Source organism: Pimephales promelas, chromosome 14 (assembly GCF_988280905.1).
Source record: "Pimephales promelas chromosome 14, fPimPro1.hap1.1, whole genome shotgun sequence".
Lineage (NCBI taxonomy): Eukaryota > Metazoa > Chordata > Actinopteri > Cypriniformes > Leuciscidae > Pimephales > Pimephales promelas.
Window position 1 is genome coordinate 32,214,206 of NC_142782.1, and position 21,261 is coordinate 32,235,466.

The 21,261-nt window shown below is 37.3% G+C and overlaps 2 protein-coding genes across 4 annotated transcripts in view; one reads left to right on the forward strand and one right to left on the reverse strand.

The window, feature by feature from the left end:
* Positions 1–21,261, forward strand: part of LOC120481360 (leucine-rich repeat transmembrane neuronal protein 4) — a 433,509-nt gene that overhangs the window by 32,439 nt on the left and 379,809 nt on the right. The window lies entirely within an intron of this gene.
* The window catches only part of lrrtm4l2 (leucine rich repeat transmembrane neuronal 4 like 2), a 30,433-nt gene continuing 12,497 nt past the window's right edge, over positions 3,326–21,261 (reverse strand). For both annotated transcript variants that reach the window (XM_039675027.2, XM_039675036.2), the window contains exon 3: positions 3,326–5,304. In XM_039675027.2, coding sequence (XP_039530961.2) covers positions 5,239–5,304 — 66 coding nt within the window. In that variant the 3' untranslated portion in view covers positions 3,326–5,238. The remainder of the gene's footprint in view (positions 5,305–21,261) is intronic.

Below are 21,261 nucleotides of genomic sequence, written 5' to 3' on the forward strand. Positions count from 1 at the left end.
CTAGTTAGTTCCAATGATCTTCACTTTATAATACGGATCCAAATAATTAGTAACTCACACAGAAGTATCTAGTAACACTTTCATCTGTGAGCTATTACTTACTAATTCGTTAATAAGAGCTTCTTTTAGTTAATAGTAGTTACTAGATTGTTAATAAACTTTTTCAGTAGTTCTCTGGGAAGTATTAAAAAAATAGTAGCTATTGATTACTTAATAGTGAACTACCACTTTCGTCTGTGCGCTATTACTTACTAGTTCGTTAATCAGAGTTTCTTGTTAGTTCATAATAGTTACTAGATTGTTAATATTGTGTTACTCATTAGTTCTTGTGTAGTTATTCATTAACGAAGGAACCGTATTCTAAAGTGTTACCAACTAGGCTTAAGGAGACTTACAAAAAAAGAACCTCGAAAGTAGGTTTGTCATAAACTTTTGTTTTGTCACAACAATAATGCACCATCCAAAAGCATCAGAGGAACTCGAATATAAAAAGTGCACAAATCAGATTTTGGAGCAGCAGTTCCTATTTGAATGATCCAGCTTGATCTCTTACAGTTTTGATCTGGTTAATCATTTGTACAAAAAATGAATGTGTTTCTGTGGTTGAGATCTTGTCACAGAAGCTATCAATAGACTTTAACTTGCCTTGAACCCGGAAACATTCCTTGAACTCGCTCTCTAATGTCTCTTCTGTCAACGTGATCCTGTGAGTGTTGCATATGATATGGGTGACTGTTTTCCTTGAACTCATGCATGATGTTTCTGGTATTACAGTAGAGGAGGAGCAGTTTATCCTTTGCACAAACACTCACAAGCACAGATTCAGATTGTCAGTGCAGTTAACCTCCATCCAACCCATTAATCTCCTGGTTGTAATGTCCATACTGGCTGGTACTGGATCCAAAATCTAATCTATTGCATTTTTAGTTTAATTTGGTAAATGTTTTTCATTGCAAAATGACATTATCAGCATGACATATTGAGTGGAAAGTTTCAATAAAAAGGTGATATGGCATATTAACATAGATTAAGGTGAGCTGTTAAAAAAGTACTGGACGAGTATGTTTTGTTTCCTGCGACTTAATTCCTATTGAAACAAGAAATTAGGATGGGACGTACTGAATAGCTTCTCTCTCTTTTTTTTTCCAGGTTTTAATGGGGAAAATAATCCCTGGTTTTCATTGTGAACTTTTGGACCTCCGAACATAATAGCATTTTGGGTTAAGAATCACTTACATAGGCTACATTGAAATTCAAAACATCAACAAATGGAGTTTTCTGATGACGTTGGATTTCGAATGTCGAATAACAGTTCATAAAGACAAATCCATAAAATAACATCACAGCGGTTCAATCAATGTTTAAGAGAGAACCTAAACAATAACAATGCTTTGAAAGATCCTCACTTTCACACAAAACACATATGTCGTTAAATGAATACAATGTGAGGGTTACTTGAGAGAGCAAAGCTATAGGCAATTTGTCCATGGCCCTGTTAACACATGAGCTCTAAACACACATCTCCTTTGTCTGTCTACTTCAAATCATAATGACACAGAACCTTGAACATGTTCATCTATAAGAAAACCAAATTGCATTAACGGAAACCTAAGGTCATCGTACTTTCTGAGAAGTGGATGCATTCGTATTGGTTGATCAACATGTGAAAATCAGAGAACTGAAAGAAATTTAATCCGACCAAAAAGGAGACCAGTTCTTTCGTGGGAGGTATGATCGAGATGCATGATTAAGCACCTGTTTTTAGTTGTTTTTTATTACCGACTTGAAGATTTCAGAAGAACCAATAAATCAGGGGAGAGACATTTTCCTTTTCTGAGATCTTTAAATGATTTGGCTTGTTCTTCAAGAGGATGTGGAATATTACTAAGTAAATTGCACAGAAACCCCACCGTCCTGACCATCCTGCCAGTGACATTGATAGATTGTGTGTTCTTGGCAGACGCAGTTCTCCCTATAAGAGGATCTGATTACACCAGACTTTTAGGGTGGGCATTTCTCACTAAAGGACACATGACGGCACACCTTTCAGTGGTTTGCTTTACATCTTTTCTCAGAGGAGTTTGCATAGGCAAACATAATTATCACTATTGCTCAGAATTGAGAGCCGTTTTAGTGCGTGACTCATCCGCAGCATTTGTGCTTTGGACGTGTGATACAGATGTTTTATTACTTTTCAAAGTGATCCGACTTATGGTTTCTGTCTGGCAAAACATTACCACAGAAATAGAAGGACCCAAGCCTTCAATCTAGAGATCAGACAATCATAAAGACTTATATGTTGGCCTTTTATGGCAGTGCAATAACCCAGAACACAATAGCAATGCACTTAAACCATTTAGGACACCTTAGCAACTGCATAGCAATGCCCTTGCTGGGCACTTTTGCTTGTGCAAGCATCACATTTCCTCTAACTCAAATCCAGCTCTCTTTAGCCAATAACCTTGATGGATAACAATAACCGTTTGTTTTGCTTTTGGCAGGTTTCATTCTCATCCAGCAAGCTACTGCATATGTTAACCAATTACGATGCATGTAAGGGGACAGATCAACACAGTCTCATGAGAGTGCGTATCTATACCACGATTGTCATTTCTCGTGGCATTTATACGCCAAAAATGGTTTTTTGCGTGCATAAACCCCCTGGGTAGGTTTATTATACGCCAAAAAATGCGTATACTATGCATGCGAAAAACTAGTTTTGGTGTATAAATGGCACGAGAAATGACATTCGTGCTATAGATTCGAACTTTCATGAGATTGGGCTCGACAGATGGATGTGCATGTGCATATTCATTGAAGTACTGGTTACACTTGGCTACATTAATATGTTTTTTTTTTGTAACACACTTGTCACTTGTGTTTTTTTGTCTCCCAGCTAATACACTAGCATTTACAAGTTTGGGGTCGGCAAAATTCGTCTCATGATCCTTCAGAAATCATTCTGTACATCTCCTCATAGTGCAGAGAAGGGGAAATACTAATGTGACGAACGTAGATGGTTGTAGTGTATGGAAGCTTGTTTCCGCCACTGAATAAAAAAATATAATAAATAATTGTGACTTTTTATCTCACAATTCTGACTTTTTTTCTCACAATTCTGACTTTATTTCTCAGAATTGCGTGATATAAAGTCGCAATTGCGAGTTATAAAGTCAGAATTGCGAGATATAAAGTCAGAATTGCGAGATATAAAGTCAGAATTGTGTGATATAAAGTCGCACTTCTGAGAAAAAAAGACAGAAGTGTGACTTTTTTTCTCACAATTGCGAGTTTACATCTCGCAATTCTGACTTTATAACACATAATTGCGAGTTTATATGTCGAAATTCTGACATCTTTTCTCAGAATTGTGAGATATAAACTCACAATTGCGACTTATTAGGCCAATTCTAAGGGGGGAAAAAGACTAACTTTTTTCCCCCTCAGAATAGTTTAAATCTCACAATTCTGACTTTATAACACGCAATTGCGACTTTATATCTAGCAATTCTGACTTTATAACTCGCAATTCTGACTTCATATCTCGCAATTCTGACTTCATATCTCGCAATCCTGACTTTATATCTCGCAATTCTGACTTTATAACTCGCAATTGTGACTTCATATCTCGCAATTCTGACTTTATATCACGCAATTCTGACTTTATAACTCGCAATTGCGACTTCATATCTCGCAATTCTGACTTTATATCTTGCAATTCTGACTTTATAACTCGCAATTCTGACTTCATATCTCGCAATTCTGACTTTATATCACGCAATTCTGACTTTATATCTCGCACTTGCGACTTTATATCGCGCAATTCTGACATTATTCTGAGAAATAATGTCAGAATTGCGAGAAGTAAACTCACAATTGTGAGAAAAAAAGTCAGAATTGTGAGATAAAAAGTCGCAATTACCTTTTATATTTTTCATTCAGTGGCGGAAACAAGCTTCCATCGTAGTGTGTATTTGTATGAGTGGTTCTCAACAGGACCCGGCCTGAAAATCAAGTGGTGACCCGAAGTGATATCTAAATTGTTTATCGTACAAAAAGTAAAAACTTTAAAATGTAGTAATATACCCAAGAAATGCTAAGGCCTGACTAAATTATTACCATGACAAAAGCTAAAAATGTATGATGCTGTCACCAGACAAACAATTCATCATAGAAAACACATCGTGGTCAATGCAAACCCTGTGAACCCGTATTTAATAAAGCCTAGGTCACATTTACTCTATATGTTCAGTAGTTTTGTTCATGTACCCTCTCCATTTTGGATTTAGTTGATGCATTTGTGCCTACACATTTATTTTGCTCTCTTGACTATGCATGATTATAGTGTTTGCTGCATTTAATTATTTATTGTCTACGACCCTGTTCAGAACCAGCCGAGTTTGCAGCACAAAATAATTGTAAAAATTGTAGAAAATGTCCAGTTTGTTGATGGGTTGACGAGTGGCTTAGATTTTGGGTGACAAGAAGGCATCCAGATGCAAAAATGTGTGCTCATACAAAAATAGTCAGTGAACTTTTCGACTCCAGGGAAAGCGTGGAAATTCCAGATTTAAACAGAAAAAGAAAACAAAGCACATCCACAACACACACATACCCACAATTCAACTCTCGTGTGGTGAGTCCACGTTCAGCCAGGGTTGAAATCAAATCACAGTGGGAACTCGCGGTGAGGGTACGGTCCTTACAAGCAGGCTTTTTTCATTATGTTTTCACAGCAGTCAACAACTTCTTCTGTTCTGTTGTCCTCGTGGGTTGTGCTCAATTGAGCAATTACTGTCCACTGATCATGAGAGATGTTTCCAACATGAATACGTCACTACACAACACAAAGGGATGAACGGGACGGGAGTCGTTCGGTGGGGAGAGCAGGCGGTAGCTATCATACAGAAACAATGGCAGCGTCGGGAAACGTTTTGCTGGTTCAATACGGATGGATTTGCCTTGCATGCTTGCCAGCCCCATTGTGGGGGACGTTTATTGTTGGTCGAAGTGACTACCAAACCGGTTTGACTCGAGGACGGGGTGTCAAATTGAAGCCGTATCCACTTGCTCCACTTTTGAAAGGGCCCCAAATGAGCTTTTGAGGATGTGTGCCGCCCATCCAGCCCAATTCTTTTCAGATTCCGCTGCTTTTGTGTTGAAGCAAAATCCAGGAAAGGCTTTATCTGAGCTTCTGCAAATCATAATGGGCAGTGGTGTGTTTTCTCAAGGGCCCCTTCAGTGAATTGTGGGGATGTCTCCCATCCAGGTCCTCGGCAGCGGTCTGGGATACGTGTATGCATTCTGTGAAAACAACCACGGAGGAATTAGGTTTACACAACAAATATAGCATTGTAATGGGCACTTTTCCAGCACAATTGGAATGCACTAAGCACGTTGTTTACAGCCAGACTCAATGCAGCCTGACAAATTAGCTTTCAAATGTGTTTAATTTGATAGCGTTCCCAAGATGATGTTTCTTGGGCAAACAATCCTTCGCTTTTAATCGAGCTATGCCTTCTTAGACTCTCGTTGAGGAATCAATTAACTGTCACAACTATATTTTTGGTATCTTTCTTCATGCAGCCAGGAACATTTTTGAAACGCATGCCTTTTTCCAATTAACTTCTAAATGGCGTGTTTGCGAGCTGAATTCGCATAAACATGTTTCACATTCCCTCGTCTTCAAATAGAGAGTAACCTATGCTGCGTGGCGAACGGCTCATCATGTTTAAAATAATAATTCATCATTAAACCGGTCCCTTCTGGTAAAGAAGCCATGCTTGGTCGTTTTGCTCTAAGTGTGAGTTACCGCATACATACAGATCAATTACAGTGGTTCCACGTCTTCTCAGAAAAAGTGCAGTTTGTTCCCTACAATGTTCTTTCATCCAGCCAGCAATCTTTTTGTGCAATCATGTGCCAAATGGAGGAGTTTACATGCTGTTTATTTTGCGGTTGAATATATGATCTTCATTCTGTGGGAAGACACAAAAACAGTAGGGGTCTAATCTCTCAATCACAAGGCTCCACAGAGTTGTAATTATTGAGCTTATGAATAAATCATCTTTCATGTTTCATAAAGTTGAGCGAGTGGGATCAGCATCCATGTTTATTCTGAGTTGAACATGGTGATAGACAGCAAGAGCATTGTTTCTAGTGTTATTATATTGAATAAATAGGCAAATTTAAAAAACAGTTATGCGCAGGAAACATGCATGCATAACATGTTGACTTGATCAAAACCACTTAGGAAAGTCTTTTATGAACTGTGATGCGATCTGGGAAAACCCGTCGGATGTCGCGCTGGTATGTTTTCAGTAAAGTCTAAATATAGATTGAATGTCAAAATTGGGTTTTTACTTAATTCTTATTCTATCTTGTTTATCATCTCTGAATATATCTTGTGATAATTCACAAGTTTAGTGCAGAAAAATAGCGATTTATATCCAGTATATTTATGTCCTGCTGAAAAGACGGAGCGGAGGGGCAAAAGACAATATCTCCCGTTTAGCTCTCCTTCTCGGACACTACAAAGACAGTTCACCTATCAAACTAAACCACATAACAGAATAAAGTCCAGTCCTGGGTGAACTACAAGTTTTTATTAATTTATTTTTATCCAGCGGTATCATGTGGTGAGATGCGGAGCACAAGAGAACAACAGAGTTTGACAACGCAGTCTCATCCCAAAAAGTCATATAACTGACGTTTTGGGACGTCTTTTGACCATACGTCAATATTCGCCTTTTTAGGGCCCCCTTAAACGTCGGTAGATGAGGTTATGGGATCCTAACTCTACCCCAAACATAAACCTAACCCGTCACCTAACCGACGTTAAAGGTAAAGCGTCAGTTAAGGGGGCCCTAAAAAGGCGGATATTGACGTATGGTCAAAATACGTCCCAAGACGTCAGTTACATGACTTTTTGGGATGAGAATGTGTTGAGTTTGAAGCTGCTCGCTCACCTCTCAATCGTCCAATTTCAAAACGGTTTTCACAGGATGAATTTTGAGTTTGTAAGCTTTCGAATGATGCCTAATCTATGATGATTACTAAAATATGTGATATGAAAAAAAGGCAATAAATAAAGAGTGCCAGTCATTCCGCTAGCAGGACGTGACCTTTAATTAAACCGTTTTTTTGGTCATAAAATCATAGCGATCAGCCGACTTCAGATAACCACAACTTTTGTTACAGAAAAACGATTAAAAAAAGAAATAAAAACAGATTTGGAAAGGGATTGAATCCAGCTTTAATATGGTCTCAAAAAAACTGTAATATTTAAAATTTCACAATGTGGTGGGTTTTCCTAGATCGCATCACAACTTTTTACAAAACATTTTACAACAAAACTGTCTTCATAACTGACATTGTCAAATGAACATCCAGTTAGTGTTACGGTGAGTCTGTTGACTTATTTAGAGAGAACTATTATAAAGGCTGCATTCGCACAAATGATTAGCATAGACCATTTTTCCGTCCATCCATCCATCCATCCCAAAAAATTTTTCTCATTTAATTAAATTATATACATTCCAATTTGTGTGTGTAAGTACATTTCATTCACCAACTACAAACAGTATATGTGCATTTTAAGACATCTGGAGGGCAAAAATCTGATGAAAATACCTAAACATACACTAAGTATGTTTAAGTACGTGATGTAGAGGAGTATAAATGTTTTTTTTTTTTTTTTAAAATCTTGATTGTTATTAATCACTAAGACCTCAGAGATTGACTTAGCCAGGGACTCTGTTCACCGTGGTGGTAGATGCTTCACTAATGGCTTTTTAATTTGCACCTCATCAGTCTGGCAATAGAGGTTTCCAGACGGAGAATGGATTGCGCTCACCTTATCATTGATTAGTCTTCCTCGGAGACTCTAAATGAGTCTGTCCATCAGAGGTACTCATTTCTATACAAAATAGAAATTATTATTATAATGCCAGCTCTGGATTGTTACAAATGCACCACTGTAGCCTAACTGCCCTTTCCACACACATCTGCACTCATGCATGTTAACATGTGCATGTGTTTGTATGCAAACTTGCCCTTGATTTATCAGCCCTTGTGAACAGAGTACAGCAGCTCCAGGAGAAGCGAGCCAAACACTGTGACACATAAACGTGCACACATATAAATCTTGATGGCCACTTCTTCCTCCGCCTGTACAATAGAATCATGAGTCATGCGGTGGAGCAAATTAACTGATGGGCCACATAAATTCTTATGATGACAAATAAAAATGTCAACATCAACACTTGGCTTGGTTTGAACACATTTCATATTATATGGCAGATGGATGAAGTGAATCGAACAGCAGAGAGACCAAAAAAAAAAAAAAAAAAGAAAGGTTGAGGTTTATCTTTCAAAGCTCAAGAGTCTTATAGAATTTTTATGTATGTAATTGTTAGTCATTTTATGTGTCGACATGTATCAGACGTTTCAATCCCTTAGGAAAAATATAAAAATGTGCTTGCATGCATGCTTTGATTGTCCACGCCCAGACAGCAACATAGTGTCGGCCCAGATCCGGCCCACATCTGGTACTTGTTGAATCCACATGTACCGTACCAGATGTGGCCCGGATTGAGGTTGACACTATTGGCGCTTTTCCGTCACACGGTATCAACTCGACTCAGGACGGCTCGCCTTTGTTTGGTTTTCTACTTTGTAAAAGTTGTATCTGTACCTGCTTTCGGGTACTTTTTTTTGTAATACCTCCGCCGAGGTTCTGAGTGAGCTGAGGCGATACTAAAATGGGACATGAAAACAATGCCGACTGCTGATTGGTCAGAGAGAATCGTCACCATTCACTGCGTCATCGTTGCCCCCTCTAAAACTCAAAAAATGGAGCCATATGATCGAAGTTTCGTTTCAGAAGATTTGATATAACGCACAAGTCACACGGACCACTTTCATGGTTCTTTTAAGGTATTACACAGTATGACACATGTTGTCAGAGTCTCAGCTGCGCCCCCCTCTGGCCTCATCCGGAATATTAAAACTGCATTTCCCATTTCTGCCTCTGATCATCATCTATCTCTATCCTTGCCTGGTTTATCTAATTATCCCCATCTTCGTCACCTGTTCTTCATTATTGCCCCTATATCTGGACTTTGTCTTTCACTGTAACTTTGAGAAGTCTTGATTTGCTCTGCTGTCATTACCAAGTGCTGTTCCCTGTTTCTTGTTATTATCCGGTACTTTGATCTCTAGTTTCTGTGAACCTGTGCTGCCTACCCTGACCCTTGCCTGTGTATAGTTACGGATTCTGGATTGCCCTTAAATGCATCTGACTCAACATTACACATGTAGAACATGTAGGAAAAAAAAAAGATGTTTAAGAAAGTACTTTTACTTTCCTTTGGGAATGAACAGGAGAGCATTTACAATAAAAGAGTGTGGGTCTGGGAAGAGGAATGCATGTGCAATCATACCTAATTTGTGACTTTATACATTTAAACCGATTTGAATCAGTTCCCAGAGGTGATTGCATGTACAGTATGTGTATACGGCGTTTACACACCCACCCACAAAATTCACTCATACTCCCATCAGGTAACATGGAAATGGGAAAAACCTTCGTAGTGAAATGAACAATTTCCTTTTTGACGTCTGTGATGGCACTATGCAAATGCACACCCAGAGGGGTCGTAAAGGGTTTGGATCTGCATAATTGTCTCTCTTACTAGCAGGAGAATGACTTTTATATGTCAAATGTTGGTAATTGCTGAAAAAAAAAAATAGACAAGCATCTGCTGGGAGAGATGGTGATATCTTCACAATACTGTGACATTCTCAGAGGGCACATTTGAAGAAAAAGTTTAACTGCACTTTTAAGTTCCCCCTTTATGAAAGAGGGCAAAATGTGGAACAGCTTGTTAGCCGTGAATAACCGAATCAAGTTAAATAGGTTCTACAATTGCAGGCGTATTGATAACTGAGAGAGAATTTTGACCTTTTAAAGCTCTCTGCAGGAAAGACTCTTTTGCTCGCTGATTAGACTGCAATTTGGTTTCTTCAATGCTGTTTGGATTTTGGAAGCTGGCTATGTTTGAAAGGGAATACTAGCATACTGTGCTGTAGTGTTGGCACGCTACTGGAACTTCGTTGCAATACCTTGATAAAATATCAATATTCGATACTTCAGTTGTTATTATTATACCAGCCCGTTCTCATCCCAAGGTGTCATCTAACTAACTGACGCTTTTGACCATGCATCAACATCCGACCCTTTAGGCACCCTTTAGCGTCAGTTAGATGATGCTATCCTAGTGGTCAAACCCTACCCCAGACCTAAACCTACCCGTGTCATTTAACTGACGCTAAAGGTAAAGCGTCAGTTAGATGACGCTATCCTAGGGCGTTAAAGGGTACCCTAAAGCGTCGGATGATAAAGCGTCAGTTAGATGACGTCTTGTGATGAGAATGTGTTGCATGAATTTAATGATGGAGAGTCACTTTATAATAGAAACTGAAGTTGTAATTCTAATTGAAAGACACTGACATTGTTTTTTTTCATGTTTGATGTTGTAAAGCTGCATTTAAAACAATCTATTGTATAACATTGCTATTTAACTAAACGTGACATTATTGGACTATCGAATTGCGGAGCTCAGGCAAACATGTCCACATCACTGTGATCACGACACATATTTACAGATTCAACTAAACGTCGCTTTCAGCAGCGTGGGTGATGTTGGATGTTCACTGACGGTGTATTGCTGGTCAGGTTTCGAACTTCTTTTCACCCCAAAGCATAGAACAGAACAGAACTTTGCCATGAGTATATCGGGCCTTAACCGGGTAATGTGTGTTTTAGCTCTACTGTAGTATTTCAACCATTTTTTTTGTCATAAAATCCTTATTTCTTCTGTGAAACACAAAGGCATTTCGTCCTAGCTGCTCTTTTCATGCAATTAAAGTAAATGAGGACGAGGCCTGTCGAACACCAAGCTGTCGTTTCACTTCAAACCACTTGAAATATACTGTATTTTTACCGTTTTTGGAGCTTGATAGCATCTGTTGAATGACGAATGGGTTGGCAAAGGTTCTCTTTAACAAAATGTTTCTTTACTTATCAAGATGTTCAACAAGCATATGTGAAAATACACACTCAAGCCGCACATCCACAGAAATAAGCAAAAAGAACTTAGTCTATTGTAGACCCTGAGAATATAAAGCAACAGCACATTATTATGTTCCACAGCATTCACTTTTATTGAATTTAAACATACGAAATAATTTGTGTTCCATGGAAGAATGAAAACGAAAAGAGGATAGATCTGAAGGAACGGCAAATTTGTGAATTACCCTTCTGTTTAATTAGCCACTGGGTCGAGGGTTCAGGCAAATTCTTCCTTTCTCTGATGAAGTCTCATCGCAGTGTGATATAAATAGCCTTCACATCCTGCCGCACAGTTTGTTTTTAATCTGCACCTTTAATCCAAGATGGATTCTGCTCTATGCTTCTCTGCTCACTTTAATTTCCTCTCTCACTTCTTAAAGAGTGGAGAGAGAGAGAGAGAGAGAGAGGAGACCATAAGGGCAGTAATGAAGCGATTGTGCCAATGGATTTCTCTAATAAGGGAGGACTTCCTCTAACCTCTGAGCTTAACCGTCCCTCAAGCTCTGCACCTCTGCTGTTGCACTGTGTGTGTGTGTGTGTGTGTGTGTATGTGCATATGCCATCTTTACCTTAAATGGAGGAGAAACAGAAATGGTTGCATTATGTCAGTAGGTCAGGAGAAGCGAGAGCTACAGTAAGTACACTCTCAGAAAAAAAGGTACAAAAGCTGTCACTGGGGCTGTACCTTTTCAAAAGGTACACTTTAGTACCCAAAGGCTGCATATTGGTACCTTAGTGGTACACATTAGCACCTAAAATGTACATATTAACACCTAAAATGTACACATTAGTACCTAAAATGTACTTAACACCTAAAATGTACATTACCACCTAAAACGGACATATTAGCTCATGAACTGGACATATTAGCACTTAAAATGTTCATATTAGGACCTAAAATGGACATATTAGCTCCTGAAATGGACATATTAGCACCTAAAATGTATATATTAGCACTTAAAATGTACATATTAGGACCTAAAATGGACATATTAGCTTCTGAAATGGACATATTAGCACCTAAAATGTACATATTAGCACTTAAAATGTACATATTAGGACCTAAAATGGACATATTAGCTCCTGAAATGGACATATTAGCACCTAAAATGTACATATTAGCACTTAAAATGTTCATATTAGGACCTAAAATGGACATATTAGCTCCTGAAATGGACATATTAGCACCTAAAATGTACATATTAGCACTTAAAATGTACATATTAGGACCTAAAATGGACATATTAGCTTCTGAAATGGACAAATTAGCACCTAAAATGTACATATTACAACCTAAAATGGACATATTAGCTCATGAAATGAACATATTAACACCTAAAATGTACTTATTAGCACCAAAAATGTACATATGACTTAAAATGTACATATTAGCACCTAAAATGGACAAAAGTTTACTTTTTGAAAAGGTACAGCCCCAGTGACAGCTGTTGTACCTTTTTTTCTGAGAGTGTACAGAAATGTTGACAACCAATGCATTCTCATCCTAGGGCGTCATATAGGTGACGCTTTTGACATTGCGCCTAAATCCGACGCACATGGCACACTTTAGCGTCAATATAACATGGGTAGGTTTAGGTCTGGGGTAGTGTCAGGGTTAGACCACTAGGAGGCACCTTCTGGCCCATATTTATCTGCGTCTCATATTGACGCTAAAGGGTGCCAAATGAGTGCATTGGCAAAAGATTTCCAGATCAGTGCATCAAACATTTGAAAGATAACCCTGTGTATTGTTTGACACATAATGAACTAGATATCCATGAGAAGAACTGCTTATTTCTAGGCTTGTTTCTTACTAGACAAATACTGATTATGTCTGTACACATTTCTAGGTTTCTTTTGTGTTTTCTGCATAAGGACTCAAGTACCAGCACTGCTGTGCAATTACAGTGTTTAAATGATCGGGTTATTATTGTGATATGAGCTATTTCAGATAAGAACTGTGGTTTGTCATGTTTATGGTCAGACAGTCTCTTCTACGTTTGTGGTTTCGGGGCTGATGTGATCCTTTGGGAACAGTTTTGAGGGTAATGGCAGAACCTGATTTCAATCAATCGTATTTGAGGGGCAAGTTTACAGTTTATGTCACGTTTAGGTTTACAACCAGGGTTAGGTGCTTCTACATCAGTGTACATTTCCCTCTGACTTTAAGGATAACTTAAGGTTAGGGATAGGGTTAGGATTACATTTTTTGACAGGAATGTTCCAAGAGCAATCTAACTCGGCAAAATCAGGACGGGTAACGCATCACAAGTAACGCAAGTTATTCAATTAGATTACCTTTTTCAAGTAGTAAAGTAACGCATTACTTTTAAATTTACAGCAAATTTATATGAGTTACTTTTTCAAATAAGTAACCCAAGTTACTTTATTTTTCCATTTATTGCCTGACAACTCTCCTGTCCTGATGTTGAGAGAAAAGGTTCACGCCTTGTTGTATAACCGTAATTACAAGATTCATGTCCTCATAGAGCTCATAATTAACCCTTGTGCTGCATTAGATTTTTAACACCGTTGAGTGCATTAAGGACCAAAAATGGCCACATATTAAACATTGCCTAAAATATTATATATTATTATTATTTTCCACTTTTACCAAGTTAAATCTTTTAACCAGCATCAGTCCTCATCATAACTACCAAAAATGTATTCAATTTCAGGATTTTAACCCTTTAATTACCAGTTTTGTTTGCGAAACCATCGATTTGTATAAGAGGAAAAAACACAAAAATTCAATTATTTTCAATAAACTAAATGCAAAGAGAAAACTTTAGATTTGGATTATCACAGTCCCACTTTGCAAAAAATCCCACTTAGCGCGTTAGAGACCAAAAATGGGCACCTATTAAACATTGCCTATTGCCTAAAATAAGGTGCATTTCCACCCATAGGGAATAAATATGTAGTGACGTCATCTGGTGGAATACACTATATAATGCAAATATAATGCTTTTGCTTCAAAATGAAAGAATGTTTGTGCAAAAATCATGTTTCATGTATTACTGACAGCCTCAGATTTAAACAACGTTTTAATGGGTTTCAATGGGCCATTTTTGGTGTTTATGGTGCTGAGTGTTACTATTTGATCTACACAGTGTGTGTTATACATATTTTGCAAAATGGGATCACATTTTTTACATGTATCCAAAAAGTCACAATTTTGCCAAATTTCATACCATTTGCATTAAAACAGCCAAAATGGTCAAAGAAATTAAACTGCAAAAGACCAAAAATGTCCCTAATGCAGCATAAGGGTTAAAGAATGTAAGATGGGAATTTTCTGAGAGCTACTTGATCCACATGACTTCTGCATTGCATTTAGGCATTGAAAGTGTTGAAAAAAAAAAACAAGGAAAACACTTTTTCAGACTGGATGGAGATGAATGAGTGAATGAATGGGGCAGTTATATTGCACTTTCAAATGACAACTACAGTAGGCCTACACTCAAAGCGCTTTACAATCATATCAGAAAATTTTTCCTCAACCACTAGTCTAGTGGTTATTAAATGTGAGGAAATCACAGGATCCGGCCAAATGATTGGATACAGAATGATGGACTTAAAATGTATCCAGAACGTATTTACGGTGAAGAGGGAGACAGAACGGTTACTGTTGTGTTGTTGACCCAGATTGTGTTGACTAGATGAGCATGAAAACACCTCAAAAACACTGCCACATAAAGTTTGGACCAGATTGTGTTACCTGCTCTGTGCGCTCATCTATAGGCAACGTTGTTGGTAGATTAGCACCTGTGTAGTATTTTGTGGAAAGCCCAGATAAAAAGCTACTATTTTGTGTTGATCCATGGCATTTAGACTTCACAAGTGCATTTCTTTACACACATACACACATATGTGCGCTGAGCCAGTGGATACTTTTTTAATGATTTATTAATGATGCCTCTTCAATTTTACTGTTTTTAACTGTTTGTATTGTTATTTATTTATTTAAATATCTGTACTGTGTTGTCTCTATGGACCTTTGTGTCTGGAATAAAGTTGATTGATTGATACACACTGTTATGAATGGAAGACTGTATTATCGGAATGGTTTGACTTTATTTTCGAAATGTTTCGACTTTAATCTCAAAATTTTTTGACTTTAATCTTTACATTTTTCGACTTTAATCTCAAAATGCTAGATTCAAAAAAAAAAAAAAATTACGTTGCGGTTCTGGGCTTCTGGAAGTTATTTTTTAGGGAGGAACATGATATTATAATACATTACATTTAAAAGTAACTGTTAGGGAAATTATTCCTGGTCTCTATAAATGACAGATTAAAAAAATAAGAGGGCTTGATGACAGTTGCTTTTTATAATGTATAATGTACAATACTATTCAAACGTTTGGAGTTTGTAAGAAAAATGAACATTAGAAATGATTCACTTATCGAAACTGTCCGTAAACACTTTTACATTGATAAAAAAAAAAGTAAAATACATGCAAATACATTCTTTTGAACTTTCTGTTCACTGTGCATTCATTGATATTATGTTTCTTGAGCAGTAAATCAGCATATTAGAATGATTTCAGATCACGTGACATTGAAGACTGGAGTAATGATGCTGAAAATTCAGGTTTGATCACAGGAATAAATTACATTTTCAAATATATTCTAATAGAAAAGAATTATTTTAAATTGTAGATACATTTCACAATATTACAGTAAAAAATAAAACATTAAAAACTCTTACCAACCCCAAACTTCTGAACGGTAGTGTAAAAACAATTTTTTTTCTTTGCAATAATATGCACTGAAACAAATAATACAAATAGAGTCAGTTTGGATATCATGTTGACTTGAATATTGCTTTTGATCCAAGTGAAAACAAGGGTTTTGCATCTTATGCAAAGAGCGTGAGTCTCAGTAGGGAGGATTGAAGAGGATTGAAGATCATTGTTGGATTATCTGTAATGTTTTCTCTCCTCACACACATAATACGCAATATTGTGAGTTCATAAGAATGGCTTCCTCGAGATATGACAACGCATGTTGATATTTTTGTGTGAAACCACTTAATATTCCCCAGAATTCAACGACAGGTGAGTCACCAAACCCCACAGCAGATTTTACAGTATTACTTTTTAAATATGAGATCTTGATACAGAAACCCTTTTTTTTTAAATTCACATTGATCCGTATGATTTGATTATTCACAGCACCCCTCTTCACCTCGCAGCACAACCCTTTTCCTATGTAACGCACACATGCATAATGTTAGTATCTTCACTCCGATCTGTCAGTCTGCAGGCTTCTGACACAAAACAAGCCCTGCATTCTCCCTCGGAAACACCGCAGGCTCAGAAAAATGTGCCAACTGCAGTCTATTAATACACTTTGTCTTTTATCTCATCCATTCAGCCAGTTGTTTTAAGATTGCTAATAAATGCGATGTCTGTGTATAAACACTGTTGGCTTATGTTCATGGGAAGAGCGGCGTGCAGTTTAATTCTGAGTGCAAATTTTGAGCAATTATTATAATTGTTAGTCCTGTTTTGTTGCAGGAAGTGATGCTGTTATCGGTTCATTGATAGTTTTGTTGCCTATAAATGATCTGCATGAGCCACAATATCAATCAAAGTATGCCTGTGTGTTCACACAGCTTCCAAGTTTTGGAAGTTTTTGGAATTATAACAAGTTTTGATAGATTATTAATATTTCATAGAGATAATTTGCTAATGGACTAAAGTAAGGAATTACTATGTTTGTTTTTTTGTAGTTACAGTTACGTCTGATGTATGAAATACTGTAAAAAAAAAATCTATGTAAAAGAATAGTGTATAATATCAATATTTTTTAATGTAACCTTCTCCCTTTAAATACTTTGGTCAGTTCAAGAATAATTTAGCAATTTTATATTATTTTTTGACAAAATTAAAAGAACATTTTCATGCCTATCCTTGTATCTCTACTGGTTGAGGTTGATAAATAATTTAGAAAGTAATTAGAGATGTAATACTAGACAGTAATTAGTAATAAAGTGTGGAAGATGTAGCTAGTAATTAGGCTAATTGCTTTTTTTTTTTTTTTAGAGTAACTTACCTGACACTGTTAATACAGTAAATTGTGCTTTGCATGAAGAAAATTATGCCTTTTTTGCATCATTCAGCCATTTTTTTTCCTCCTGGTAATAATAAAAAAAAGCACTTAATAAGATATTAACATAAATAATTGTTTAATTGTCTTTAATTTGTGCTGATTAAAAAATAGGAATAATGGAAATATTTAAATAAATCTAAATTAAAACTTACGAAAATAATTACAATAATGAGAATGTTGTGTAGAAAGTAGAAATGTTGTTATGCTTAGATATCTTTATGCGAAATATATATATATATATATATATATATATATATATATCAGGCATGTTCTTGATTGTAGATTCACACAAGGACATAATCTAACCTCTAATCACCTACACATGTACTTTAAAATCCTGATTTGTTCAATAAAAGTCATGTTGACCTGCTGCATAAGTACCTTGAAAACGCACTGCCTGAAATTGGACCCGGAGTGATGTGCATTCAGACTAAAAATACGCTTAAAATTACAACTCCCAAGTTCACTTCACTTCATGGATCTGGAGGCAAAGCATCCTTATCTGCAGCAGAAGCAAGCAAGCAAGAATCCACTTAGGAAGCTTCAGCAGGGATGCAAAAACGAGCAATTTCATGCTGAGATTAGAAGTGTGAAGCCAAGGTGGAAGCGTCATTGAAAGACTAGGAAAACAATCTCGAGGTCACCAGAAGATTGGGGAAGTTATAGTCACAGTATTGGTACAGATTAAAATAGAGCTTGATGTACAGCAGTTATGCCATGACAATTGCCTTTGAAATTCACCAGGTTGTCTTAATGAATCAACGCATAAAGGAGGACCGACAGCTGGTTTTGAATTGGGAACTGTCAACTGATCTACTAAAAAAATGAGCACATGAACAGCATGTGAATGTGATGTTTACGCAAACGCAAAATTTATTCTGCCCATGGTGTTACATTTATTAAAGGATTAGTTCACTTTTGAAAAAGCTTTTGCTGATAATTTACTCACCCCCATGTCATTCAAGATGTCCATGTCTTTCTTTCCTCAGTCGAAAAGAAATTAAGGCTTTTGATGAAAACATTCCAGGATTTTTCTCCTTATAATGGACTTCCATGGGAACCAGGTCCAACCGAGGTCCAAACGACAGTTAATACCAGTTTCAGATGCAGCTTCAAATGTCTTTAAACGACACCAGACGATGAATAAGAGTCTTATCATGCGAAACGATCGGTTATTTCAAAGCTTATTCCAAAAATGTAACTTTTCTAAGGACAAATGCTAGCCTTTCTCCATTCTGTGAGGCGCGTTTGCAACGTCACGTAATACGTAAATACGTTCAAAAGGTCACGGGCGACGTAGCCAGAAGTACAGAATCAAAATCGTCCGACATCGTTGTTTTACCTTTTTAGTTTTACCGAGTTAGTTTTCACGTTCAACCTATGCGTTCAACTTGTAAACACTGACTCTGTACTTCTGGCTACGTCGCCCGTGACCTTTTAAACGTAATTACGTATTACGTGACGTTGCAAACGCGCCTCACAGAATGGAGAAAGGCTAGCATTTGTCCTTAGAAAAGTTAAATTTTTGGAATAAGCTTTGAAATAACCGATCGTTTCGCATGATATGACCCTTATTCATCGTCTGGTGTCGTTTAAAGACATTTGAAGCTGCATCTGAAACTGTCGTTTGGACCTCGGTTGGACCTGGTTCCCATGGAAGTCCATTATAAGGAGAAAAATCCTGGAATGTTTTCATCAAAAACCTTAATTTCTTTTCGACTGAGGAAAGAAAGACATGGACATCTTGGATGACATGGGGGCGAGTAAATTATCAGCAAAAGTTTTTTTCAAAAGTGAACTAATCCTTTAACAATTACAGTCCTGATACTAAAATACTCAAGCCTCCTAAAAACCATTCACATTGTTTTTTGTATAGGTGAACAGAGAGAGATGAATGATGAGGTATAAGCTCTAAATGCCTTCAGCATGATGCACATGAGCATATGCCACACTGTATATTTCTATAATTTGAGAGCTTCGAGACTGGTGGGAAAATGATTGACATCTTTATGGAACCATCAAGCACAGTAAAATGTGACATTCTCTGAAAGTCACACTCAGCACTTTGGAGACAAGCCAGTATAGCATCACTCTCATCATTGTGGTGACAAGTTAAGACAATGGTTCTCGGCTGGTTTTGCTGCATTGGGCATCACGAATGGGATAGGAATAGGACTATGTTCAGTTTTTGGTTTCTAAATGTCTTCTGAATTGGCTCTATGCACAGCTGCACTACTTCCTGAACCTCAGCCAGCTCCTTCCCAGATAGCAAACTGACATTGAAACAACGTTGATCTGACATTGTTTTGCTCATCGAATTAACGTTGAACCAACGCCAGACGTGCCATTCTTCAAAACTAACGGAAAATCAACTTGAAATCAACATCGTTTCAACGTTTGGAAAGCTAACTGCGTCGATTTTACGTTAGTTTTGAATAATGGCGCGTCTGATGTTGGTTCAACGTTAATTCGATGAGCAAAACAATGTCAGATCAACGTTGTTTCGATGTCATGTTTCCACGTTGATTCAATGTCAGTTTGCTATCTTGTTTCCTGTCTGCCATTACTGGACAAACTGATTGATCCAGGTGTGTCTGACCTCAGTAGCCACAACAACAATAATCAGACGCACCTGGATTAATCAGTTTGTCCAATAATGGAAGACAGGAAACAAGGAAAGCTGGCTGAAGTTCAGGAAGTAGTGCAGCTGTGCATAAAGCCAATTGCAATGGATTTATGCTCTCTGCAGCTATTTACCTTGTAATGTGTAATTTTGGTGTATTTGTGGTTTTCATGGATGAAGGCATTTCATGCATCTGCTCATGTTGGCATCTGTGCAATTTGGCTAGATTGTGATACACAGATGAAATAGCACAGAAATATAATTTTGATGGAATGGGAAGCGTTTTCTCCTTCCTTTTAATAAACATATTTATTGCCCTCACCAAACTACAAGCACAATAATGTGGTTAGTTGCATTTACTGTGAATAGGGCTGTGCATCAATTTAAGCAGGCTAATTAATACATCAAATTAATTGATTTGTGAAAAATCATCTAATGAATCGTGGCTTTAGAAGTCAACATATCATTCAATATACTGATACTTAAAGGAGAACTCCGGCGAACAATGAACCTTTGGTGTAATAAAACATCGGTACATAGTCAACCGTTTTCTGAGGTTTGTTTTCATGATAATCGAATGTAAAGAGTTTTATCTCTAAAAACTGTTTAGCGTATAATGCTAGTAATGGGGGCATTGACTAAGTAAAAAGAAATCGCTAGTTTATACCACTAACAAGGCTCAAAATAGCCCCACACTAACGCAGTAACATAATGAGATGCTAGCTACGTCACTACAGATAGAACGCCGCCATATTTGCGACCGGTATGGCCGCCCAAACTGCCTATTTCAATGAGAGAGAGAGAGACAGAGATAATGGAGAAAATTTCGATTTTAGGCTCCGATTCTTATTTGTTACCACCAGTTTTCTTTAGTCCATTATTATCTGCCCCAATTGGCCTTTCATGATATAGAAATAGATAAGTCATAGAGCTATGGCACGCGTTCATGAGAGTCGAGGCGATGTCATGAATGAATCTTCTGCAGCAGTTCGGCTGGCATGAATGTATCTATCTAATCCGAACAGCAGCGCTGATAGAGTCCAGAGAGATACCTGCATCAGCACAGTCAAAGATATCAGTCAAATATCATAAAAGACTGCCATATCTGTGTTGATCATACGGGGTGTGTGGACTGTACAGTATAAATCTTTAGAGGGGTCCAAAATCCCCCCCCCCCATCAATTCAAGCACTACCCAAAATGCTAAACGTGGCCATTTACTTTTTCTAAACATGCTGTTATTTTTTTCTGTAGAACATGCAAGTGGAATCTTTTGAAGTCTTTTTTTTTTATTAACTCTTTCCCCGCCACTGAAATTTTCTTAATTTGTGAGACCAGCCATTGATGGAAATTTCCATCTTTCCGTGTTTTCATTGTTATGTGGT